Source organism: Triticum dicoccoides, chromosome 3A (genome assembly GCF_002162155.2).
Source record: "Triticum dicoccoides isolate Atlit2015 ecotype Zavitan chromosome 3A, WEW_v2.0, whole genome shotgun sequence".
NCBI lineage: Eukaryota > Viridiplantae > Streptophyta > Magnoliopsida > Poales > Poaceae > Triticum > Triticum dicoccoides.
In genome coordinates this window covers 152,715,310-152,726,671 of record NC_041384.1, presented here as the reverse complement: position 1 = coordinate 152,726,671, position 11,362 = coordinate 152,715,310, and the positions used below count along the sequence as shown (strand labels likewise).

Here is an 11,362-nt window from a genome sequence, read left to right as displayed (position 1 = left end):
GGTCTACGAGGGTACGTGGACAACACTCTCCCCTCTCGTTGCTATGCATCAACATGATCCTATGTGTGCTTAGGAATTTTTTTGAAATTACTATGTTCCCCAACACAAACCTCATAGGTAGCTGAATTGAGCAACATTTTTCAATGTAGATTTGCATGGGTGTTTAGCGTCTCAAGGTAGAATAACCACCCAAACACCCGAACCCTGCATGGCACACGTTATTCCTAAAATGAATGATAAGATTGGGTCGAAAAGTTGCGATCCCCCTCACAAGCTCCTTTGGTGCCGAGTGCCTCCCTATTTAGGAGTGTGAGTATCTGAAGCATCCACCAGCTACACACCATGTAACAAAAGTCTCAAGGAAGCAAGCTCATCGAAAGTAGTTAAGGTTAGTCAGCTACGCATGCCCAAATCTATCCCATCCATCAAAATATTACCTATGATGGCAATGAGTTTAATATAGTTGGTGAGTGAGGCATGGTAAGCAATGCAAATGGGCTCAATAAGAACCCATGTGTCTAATGAGAAGAAAGTTGATAATCCATCTCCAATTGACACTCGGGAAATTCCTCTAAGAGCATTTAAGTGTTTGAAAAATGCCTTGTCAAGGAAGAAAGCATTTTATACCTAAATCTAAGTGAAGTGGAGAGTGGTTAAGTATCCAATCCTTCCATGTCATTTTTTTGGAGTGTACGAATAATCATCATTTGACTAGAAGAAAATCCGACTATGTTTGTTTATTTCCTCGATAATGCTTTTTGAAAGTGTGAAGCAAAGCATGAAGTAGGCAGGGAGACTATTGAGAAGGGCAAAGAGGAGGATGAGACGACCATCGCGTGATAGTAAAAGGCACACCATCCGGTGAGGTAGATGTCACAACGGTTTATATCTGGTTGAAAGGCCATGGCAGGAAGTTTGTGCAAGGAGAGAGGGAGACTAACGTGATTCTGGGAAAGGCCACAATATTAGTGCCTAGATCAGTTGACATGATAGTGGATTGGTGAGGGCGATGTTGAGATAGACAAAGGCATATTTTTCAAATTGATCAAGAGGCTCTTTAACAAGGCCAAATCATCAAGGATGGTACATATTGTTGGGGAACATAGTAATTTCAAAAAAAATCCTACACACACACAAGATCATGGTGATGCATAGCAACAAGAGAGGAGAGTATCGTCCACGTACCCTCGTAGACCGTAAGCGGAAGCATTATGAGAACGCGGTTGTTGTAGTCGTACGTCTTCATGATCCGACCGATCCAAGTACCGAACGTACGGCACCTTCGAGTTCAGCACATGTTCAACTCGATGACGTCCCACGAACTCCGATCAAGCAGAGCTTCACAGGAAAGTTCTGTCAGCACGACGGCGTGATGACGGTGATGATGTTGCTACCGACGTAGGGCTTCGCCTAATCACCACTACGATATGATCGAGGTGGATTATGATGGAGGGGGGCACCGCACACGGCTTGGAACAATTAACTTGTGTGTCCTAGGGTGCCCCCTACCTCCGTATATGAAGGAGCAAGGGGGAGGCCGGCCGGCCCTTGCAGGGCATGCCAGGAGGAGGAGTCATCCTCCTAGTAGGAGTAGGACTCCCCTTTCCTACTCCTACTAGGAGGGGGAAAGGAAGGAGGAGAGGGAGAAGGAAAGGGGGGCGCCGCCCCCCTTCCCTAGTCCAATTCAGACCAGAGGGGGAGGGGGCGCGCGGACTGCCCTGGCCGGCCCTCTCTCTCTCTCCACTAAGACCCATGTGGCCCATTACTTCTCCCAGGGGGTTCCGGTAACTCTCCGGCACTCCGGTTTTCTCTGGAATCACTCAGAACACTTCCGGTATTCGAATATAGTCGTCCAATATATTAAACTTTATGTTCGACCATTTCAAGACTCCTCGGCATGTCCGTGATCACATCCGGGACTCCGAACTACATTCGGTACATCAAATCACATAAACTCATAATACCGATCGTCACCGAACGTTAAGAGTGCGGACCCTACGGGTTCGAGAACTATGTAGACATGACCGAGACACGTCTCCAGTCAATAACTAATAGCGGAACCTGGATGCTCATATTGGCTCCTACATATTCTACGAAGATCTTTATCGGTCAAATCGCATAACAACATACGTTGTTCCCTTTGTCATCGGTATGTTACTTGCCCGAGATTCGATCGTCGGTATCTCAATACCTAGCTCAATCTCGTTACCGGCAAGTCTCTTTACTCGTTCTGTAATGCATCATCCCGCAACTAACTCATTAGTTGTATTGCTTGCAAGGCTTATAGTGATGTGCATTACCGAGAGGGCCCAGAGATACCTCTCCGACAATCGGAGTGACAAATCCTAATCTTGATCTATGCCAACTCAACAAGTACCATCGGAGACACCTGTAGAGCACCTTTACAATCACCCAGTTACGTTGTGACGTTTGGTAGCACACAAAGTGTTCCTCCGGTAATCGGGAGTTGCATAATCTCATAGTCGTAGGAACATGTACAAGTCATGAAGAAAGCAATAGCAGTAAACTAAAACGATCAAGTGCTAAGCTAACGGAATGAGTCAAGTCAATCACATCATTCTCCTAATGATGTGATCCCGTTTATCAAATGACAACTCAAGTCTATGGTTAGGAAACATAATCATCTTTGACCAACGAGCTAGTCAAGTAGAGGCATACTAGTGACACTCTGTTTGTCTATGTATTCACACATGTATTATGTTTCCGGTTAATACATTTTTAGCATGAATAATAAACATTTATCATGAAATAAAGAAATAAATAATAACTTTATTATTGCCTCTAGGGCATATTTCCTTCACATATATATTTTGCGACCTTAGGATCAAATTTAACAATGATTAAAGTGTCATCGACGTAATGTAAAATAGGTCAGTGTGGTTGATGGCTCGATATTTTTTCACTTTTACAAGGGTATTTTAATGGGGTTCCCAAAAGATTTTCGTTAATTCTCGTATTTTCTAAGAGTCGTGCTACGCGTCGGCCGACTGATCTTTTCAAAAGACCCGCCGCCTCCGCAGTAGTAAATTTGGCACAATTCATTGCAACAAAACGGAGTGTTTCGTAACCTTTTGCAACATAACTTATGTTGCAGAAACAATTGAACAGAGATTATGTTGCAGATTTTTCTTCTTCACTTTTTTGTAACATAGATAATGTTGCGAAAAGGACTTCTGCAACATGGACGTTGTTGTGAATTTATTTGCAATGAAAGATGATGTCGCAGCAACACCGCCCTCGTTGTTGTTTCCGTTTTGTAACTCCGTCGTTGTTGCAAAAACTTGTTGGCATGCGGCGGCACAGTCGGACAAGGGCAACTTCCGCCGGTAATGTTGCAGATTCTTTTCGTTTAACTTTTTTGCAACATGAGAGTTGTTGCGAAAGAAATTTCGCAATACAAATGATGTTGCAGAAAACTTTCTATATCGCGCGCACATGATCGCACGAAACTGCTAGAACTAGTACTAGATGACCCGTGCAAGACATGTGTCGCAAGTAGGAGGTGACGGACGCCTCACATGAGACACGTCGGCAGAAACCAACCATTTCCTATTTTCTAATGCTAATCCTTCGAGAAAGAAGAAAATATATTTTTTCTAGCGATCTGCAGAAATGTATAATATATTGGGATCTCGCTTCAAGTGGGCCGAAAGGGGCCAGCTCCGAGAATTCCTGAAGCCCATGCAACCGATGAAAACCCGTAAAAACCCATCAACACAAGCAAAACAAAGACAAAGGCCATACCAACAAAGCGCTCCCCTCTGAAGCCTCCTCCCACCCCCCTCACGCCGCCGCCGCAACCCCGAAACCCTAACCAAACCCCCCCAGCGCCACACCATGGCGTCCGCCTACGACCGGGAGGACGGCCTCGCGCCGCCGCAGCAGCACGGCGGCGGCCCCGCCGACGCCTACGATCCCAACTACGTGCCGGACTCGGTGAAGACCTTCGTGGTGCACCTGTACCGCCACATCCGCGACAAGAACGTCTACGAGATCCACCAGATGTACGAGGGCGGCTTCCAGCGCCTCTCCGATCGCCTCTTCCGCGACACGCCCTGGCCGTCGGCGGAGGCCGTGGCGCCCTACTGCGACGGCGACCACGTCTTCCTCCTCCTCTACCGCGAGCTCTGGTACCGCCACGCCTACGCGCGCCTCTCCCCCCTCACCGCCAGCCATCGCTCCGAGTCCTGGAACAACTACTGCGACCTCTTCAGCGTCGTCCTCCACGGCGTCGTCAACATGCAGCTGCCTAACCAGTGGCTGTGGGACATGGTGGACGAGTTCGTCTACCAGTTCCAGAGCTTCTGCCAGTACCGCGCCAAGCTCAAGAACAAGACGGAGGACGAGCTACAGCAGCTAAAGCAGTTTGACAAGGTAATAAATAAACGCTTCATTTTTATTTTGCTTTGCTAGATTTAATTTATCAGAGGCCGGGGGCTAGCCTCCTTTTCCAGAAAAAAAACTAGATTTAATCTATCCGGCGATTTTGCTGCTGATAAGTTCTTTCTGTTTTTTTGCAGGCATGGAATGTCTATGGGGTTCTCAATTACCTGCAAGCACTCGTCGAGAAGTCCATGATCGCACAGATTCTGGAGAGGGAGAAAGAGGGGCTGGAGTCGTTTACTGCCACTGATGGGTATGACTACCAGGGTGGGAGCAATGTGCTCAAGGTCCTGGGTTACTACAGCATGATTGGGCTTCTCAGGATACACTGCCTTCTTGGTGATTACCACACTGGCCTCAAGTGCTTGGCACCGATCAACCTTAACCAGCAGGGGGTCTACACCATTGTGATTGGGAGTCACATCTCGACAATCTATCATTATGGATTTGCAAACCTTATGATGCGCAGGTACAAAAGCATCTGCCTTTTTTGGGGATTACCACACTGGCCTTATGCATTTTTAGCTTCACTTTCTGCTGCTCCATACACACATAAGCAGCATAAGATGCTTTGCTAGCATCTCTATAATTGTCCAATAAATTCTATTATGTCATATAACTTCAACAAAGATCTCATGATTCTCTTATGTAAATCCAAATATGTGAAATTTATTTTGATTCAGCCATCTTGAAATTTCCAAAGCTGGGATTCAGTTCTTTTAGCTAATAGACTGTATTCGTTTGTAAACCTAGGTATGTCGATGCTACCAAGGAATTCAACAAAATTCTGCTTTACATTATAAAGTATAAGCAGTACCATCAGAAATCCCCTCAGTACGACCAGATTCTGAAGAAAAATGAGCAGATGTATGCGCTGCTGGCAATTTGCCTATCTCTGTGTCCCCAGAACAAACTCATAGATGAAAATGTTAGCACCCAGCTGAAAGAAAAGTACAATGACAAAATGACAAAGATGCAGAGGTTTGATGATGAAGCATATGCTGCCTACGATGAGCTATTTTCGTATGCCTGCCCCAAGTTTATTACCCCATCACCTCCAGTTCTGGACCAGCCACTTACAAATTATAACCAGGTAATGTTTCTTGTGGACAACCATAATGGCGATCTATTTCTTTTCAGTTTCTACAGGCAAATTCTACCGTGTAACCCTACTTGTTTTAGTCATCACAAAATAGTAGTGAAAAAGAATCAACCCTTTGGTAGTTGGAAATCCATATTTCAGAGTCCTACAATTCCAGGGTGAGGTTTTTCTTGTCCTATTCAACATAAATCTCATGTAGTAGTCAAAACATCTAGGGTGAGGTTTTTCTTTTTATATTTTCTCAAAGGTTTCAGTGCTTTAGTTTGCATTTTTTTTAGTTTCTATGTAGTATGTTCAAATATCATTAGCACATCTTTTCATTAAGGGTAATAAACATACATACAAGAAAGGTATATCAGGAACAAGACAGTTGCTAAAAGCAGCCCATGAAGTAAAGTTGATGCATAAAGAGGCTAGTTTTCTTATCAGTTAAGCAGCTAGCATGTCGGTTGCAAATGCTCAGATGGAAGCTAGTATCACTCGTCTATTTGTGAACAGATGTACTTCTGAACATTTTTGTCGATGTGCCTGTACTGCATATGTATTGAGGTTCTTATTCGTTGAGAATTACTTCTATTTCCTTGACTTGTAAATTTCCCCCAAAAAATCAAAGAGTAGACATGCAGAATAAATTGTTGATTATTTTTCTTGTTATGTGACAGGACGCCTATCGGCTTCAATTGAAGCTGTTCCTGTACGAAGTGAAGCAGCAGCAGCTGCTTTCTGGGATCCGGAGCTATCTAAAGTTATACTCAGCAATAACCATCACCAAACTTGCCCAGTATATGGAAATGGATGAGGCAACACTTAGGTCTGTGTGAGCATTAACTTGTGTTGTTAGTTTTTTTTATTGGTCTGTATGCATAAGAAATTTTCAAACATTTGGACAGGTCTATCCTTATGACGTACAAGCACAAAATGCATGCAGTTGACAGTAATGGGAAAATTGTATCCAGTGCAGACTTTGATTTCTACATTAATGAGGTAATGCCGATTCTCCTTTCTGTGGCTAAGATAAGTTTTTTGCATCCGCTTATTATGTTTGTGTCGATTTCTTTATTACGAGTTGGTGCTTTCTGCTGTATCTTAGAAGTTAATATCTTCACTATATCAATTGCTAATTGAGGTACTACATTGAGCTGCTGTAGTCTGTAGATAATTGGAGCTCCTTCCTGGAATGAATTTTGTGTAACAATATAGATTCTTTAAGTTCAACCATGATTGTGTTAACTTGTGCCTTCTCAAGTCTGTTGCCTACTTTGTCAATGTATGACTAATTACATATGAACTATTTGCAATCATTCAGGATGTTATTCATGTCGTAGAGTCGAAGTCGACCAAGCGCCATGGTGACTACTTTTTGAGACAGATTTTAAAGGTACCTGAGTCCCCACTTGACGATACCTCCCCCCTTTCCTTTTATAGATAGCACATCGTTGCTAGACCATAGTCTAAACTTCCTTTGTCAATATCCTACAGTTTGAAGAAACCATTGCTGAATTGGACAAGGTACAGCTTGACTGAGCATGGTAGAGATCATGGAGGAGAGAAACGTCCCAGGATCCTGTTTTCCTTTTCTTTTTTCCTATTGTGAGAGGCACTTGTGATGACTACTGTTAGCAGAGCATTAGTTGTGCCTTCTGGTACACTTTTTGACTCAGTGAAGCACTGGCAATTCACTGTATTATCTCGTTTCTTGTTCCTGTTTGCTATTTGATGAGTAATCTGTCAGTTGCTAATTGAGAACTTGAGATACCTTCCGTGTTTATCCAACTGGGTGGGCACATTTTTTAGCTCACAGGTATTAGATCTGGAGGCTGATTGCATGACGCTCATCAGTTGCCTTGCATTCTTGCCATATGTCCCTGTGGGCTCAATGCATCGCTCCTTCTGATCTTGACCCTAGTCCGCTGCCCAACAACGTGGCTCCTGAAGCGGGTGAGAAAAAGGGAGGCACCTTCCTTGTGGCCTTGCGGTGGGTGCTGTGAAGGGGATGGTTGCTGCTGCAACGATGAGGTGCCCCAATGACGACAGTGGGCCGTGGATCTGCGGACAGCGAGGCTCCCTGCAACATCTGTTGTGGGGAAAGGGGTGGATGTTGCCCTTGGCGAGGTGCTTGTAGCATCGCCTGTGTTGCAATGGATCATTGCAACATCCCATGTGTTGCAATGAGCAACCATAAAATGTTGTTCGTGTTTGCAATGGGTGATTGCAATGTTGTCTGTGTTGTGATAGGTGTGCGCAACATTACTCATGTTGTGATGAGCGACCGCAACATTGTTCATGTTGCAATTGTAGCCTTCGCCGATGACTATATGGGGACAGGCCCAACATTGTCCATGTTGTGATAGGTGAGCACAACATTACTCGTGTTGCGATGAGCGACCGCAACATCGTTCATGTTGTGATGGTAGCCTTCGCCGATGACTACGTGGGGACAGACCCAACAGTTCACAACGATGCCAACGTTTGCCAAAGATCAGTTGGATGATGTGCAACATGTGTATGTGTAACACATGTCAATATTAAGTACTAAGTACGCCCTAAAAAGATATGAAGTCTCTAGGTTCCGGGTTGCTGAATTTTACCATGGTGACACGTTACCATCTTCCACATGTCTTGTAGTATCCCCCATGAGGCTGTTTCAGCTCCCCGAGTGGCACTTTGGTTTATTGGGGAGATGCTCAATAAACTAAATTTCTACTCTCTCTGTACCGAAATACTTGTAGTTTGGAGAACTTGTACTAGTTTCTCTAGCTACAAGTATTTTGGTACAGAGGAAGTATAATACAAGGTTTTCAATTTCTCTCCAGGCATGTTATAAACACCATGACAAATTCCATTTCTCATCACAGCAATTCAAACCAACATGTTTCTACTGCACATATAAACATCATTTAAACCCACAATTTTGAAATCTAAGTTCAAATTCAAGCATAATATATGGTCCAAATGCTCTGAAACATAGAGCAATGTGTTAGCATTAGTGTAGCTGTGTAGGCACATGCTGGTTTGTTAATTCTTAGGATTAAATTAATAGGTTAATTAAAAGGATAATCCTCCTATTGTAATCTGTATGCCGGTTGCATTGGCCTTTGCACCTCTACAAACAGTCGCATTTCTCAATCGTGTCTGTGCCCCTTGTATATATACCAAGAATCATTCAATGGAATTGATAGTTCTATCATTTATTCGATTGTCTCTCGCTTGCTCCCGGCGGAGCCATTCCATCGGCCTCACAGCGCGACGCGGAAGACCAAGGCCGGCGACGTCCAGAAGGCCAGCCCCGTCGCTCTCCAGCGGAGCGATCTCACGACGGGCTTGCCCGCGAGCAACACCGAACCGGTGGCAGTCCACGCCTCTGCAAAGCGGCAAGGCGGCGCAGGTCTCCTGCCGGTACGTGACCGCGTGGCCTCAACCTCACGCACCAGCCCGACGCGTTCACGAGGCAGGCGCGGCGAGTCTCTCGATCTGGGACGAAACGAGGAACCAGGCTTCCAAGAACAACAAAAAGAAGAAAGAACAGGGAAGTTGACATCAATTGATCAAAGATTGAACGACTCAATCAAGAATTGCAAGCACCAGTGTGTTCGTCAATTCTCAATGTTCTTACCTTTTTATGGCATTAGCACAACGGGACGGTCCTGGGCAACCAAGGCTTCAACGCATGCGGTGCACGCGACCACGCCTGCCACCGCTCAGCGTGCCGCCGGCCTCGTCGGCTCCCGGCCTAGAAGCGACCGAGACAGCCACCCTTCACAGACAAGCGGCGCCCGCACCCGCGGCTCCCGGCATCCGGCGCGTGGAGACGCGCTTCGCCGCGGCGGCGGCACTTCCCGCAGGCATGTCCCTTGGGGCAGCTATGCGCAGCGACGGCAAGGAAGCCCAGACGCGTTGGCTAGCGTGCGCCATGACGCGGCTACGCAGCGGTGTCGACCTGGCTTCCAGCGCTCGGCCCCTGCGCGCCCACCCGCGTCTGCTGTTCCGTCGTCCAACGGCCATGGCCGGTGACGGCTCATGGAGCCCTGCGGCGCTCGGGCTCTCGAACGGCGTCGCGCTCGGAACCCACCCCCGTGGTGACTCCTCCGAGAACGAGCGCGGCGGGAGTTCTTCTCGCCGCCGGTAATGCGGCCGGCCGGCCAGCCAGCCGTGGGAGTCTCTGCCTGTTTCAGTCTTGTGAGGACTGGGGATCGAGTTGCTGGGGATTTCTTCCCCTTTCTCTCTCCTTATCATTTCGATTGACTGGACTTCCTCGCTTGCGTGGCCATGTGCATGCGATGGAAATTTAGGCAACCGGCAGGCGTTGCTTTATTTGCTACTCCATGAGTATTTGCTACTCTGATTGAGCACAGTAGCAGATTATTAGTGTCCCAACACACTTCTAACAGTGATTTCATTCCTGTTAAAATCAGTACATATATTTTAGTACTATTTTCTGTTGAGTACCGTGGTATTCCAGATCTTAAATTGATGTAATATATTTTCACGTTTATCACGTGTTGAGATTAATTACTGTAATTGAGATTATTTCATCTCTTGCTTACACAATTTCAGTACCTCTATGGTGCTGGTTTGCGATTGAGAATTTTCTTTTCTCATAAAACAATCTCATTGCGATTAAGATTAATTTTTCTCTCGCAAAATATTAATTCACTTTGCTGAATTCTCTTGCAATTTGATACAAGATCATCTCATTTAATTTGAGATCTATACAATTCAAGTTTTTTCACTTGAACATCAAGTTTGCAACATCATTACTATTCATTACAATAGTAGTGTATTTCTGTTGAGTACAATGTATTCCGGAATGTATTTATCTCCATGTTCGCTACATGTGGAGATTAATACGTCTATTTGCAATTGAGATTTTCAATTTCTTGCAAATATTGAATGCAAAATTCTAAGTGCTGTTTTTCAAATTGATGTATTGGGATCACAAGGAAGTCATATGGATCTACTGCTTACGCAGATTATCGATAACTACTGATAAAGCCTACATTTTATCATTTTGACATTGTGATTGCTTTACAAAGTGCTCTCCCACACATTTTACTAAGTCATGACATAAGGCATTACGAGTGAGTATCTACTGATTTCATCAGATTATACTCCCTAGTGTTGTGAGATCTACTCCATTTTGGAGATTATCTTCAAGGTGTCGTATTTAGCAATTTGAGATTCACACTTATGGTTTCAAGATAACTTCTTGAAATACCCATTGTTTTTGCTAAGTTCATTACAACATCAACCATGATGGTCTTTAATTTACTGAATGTAAATTGATTATGCCTGGCTTACCCATAGCGGTAACATATGGCTATATAATTTGAGGCATTCGCCCTCAACGGCCACCACTGCCCTATCTGTGCCATGGACATCATGATCGCTCTTTGTGTCTCGTGGGATAATGTGTGCAATCCAGGATTCACTTCTGGTCAGGATCACACCGCTAACAGAAAATTATTGTCTTATACATTATAAGGCATTAGATTCAGATCTCAGCATCTGATTATCCTGTATCAGCAATTCTTGGGACACAATGAACTCAAGGGCAAAGGTTTGAAGCTCACTTCAACCTTTAACCCGACATCACCAGTGATGACGGGATCTTATGGACATGGAGAACGTGTGGTTGAATATAACTCAACTAACATGTTTGAAGACATTGTTTGGTCTCTCAATCTCCTGAGTGGTCAGCATAATTTATGTCCATTTACGATGTTATAACAACAACATAAGTATTGTTGTCATCATATATTGTATATCACAATATATTGTATCAGTACTTTGGAACAAATACATTTGTATGTATTCTATATATCTGACAACGATTTTCATATTGAGGATCTGCACGTC

The 11,362-nt window shown here is 44.6% G+C and overlaps 1 protein-coding gene and 1 long non-coding RNA gene across 2 annotated transcripts; one reads left to right on the top strand and one right to left on the bottom strand.

The window, feature by feature from the left end:
- Nucleotides 1–3,763: 3,763 nt before the first annotated feature.
- Nucleotides 3,764–7,274, top strand: LOC119267675 (eukaryotic translation initiation factor 3 subunit L-like). Its single transcript, XM_037549107.1, has 7 exons — nucleotides 3,764–4,395; nucleotides 4,542–4,873; nucleotides 5,158–5,497; nucleotides 6,169–6,317; nucleotides 6,397–6,490; nucleotides 6,813–6,884; nucleotides 6,986–7,274. Exons 1-7 carry the CDS (start codon nucleotides 3,859–3,861, stop codon nucleotides 7,028–7,030), a joined length of 1,569 nt encoding a protein of 522 aa, XP_037405004.1. The 5' UTR covers nucleotides 3,764–3,858; the 3' UTR covers nucleotides 7,031–7,274.
- Nucleotides 7,275–8,322: 1,048 nt separating this feature from the next.
- On the bottom strand, nucleotides 8,323–9,921 carry LOC119271412. The gene is made up of 2 exons (XR_005134521.1): nucleotides 9,120–9,921; nucleotides 8,323–9,000 (listed from the first exon to the last, which is right to left on the bottom strand). It is a non-coding gene; the product is annotated as an uncharacterized LOC119271412 (long non-coding RNA).
- Between the last annotated feature and the right edge of the window lie 1,441 nt (nucleotides 9,922–11,362).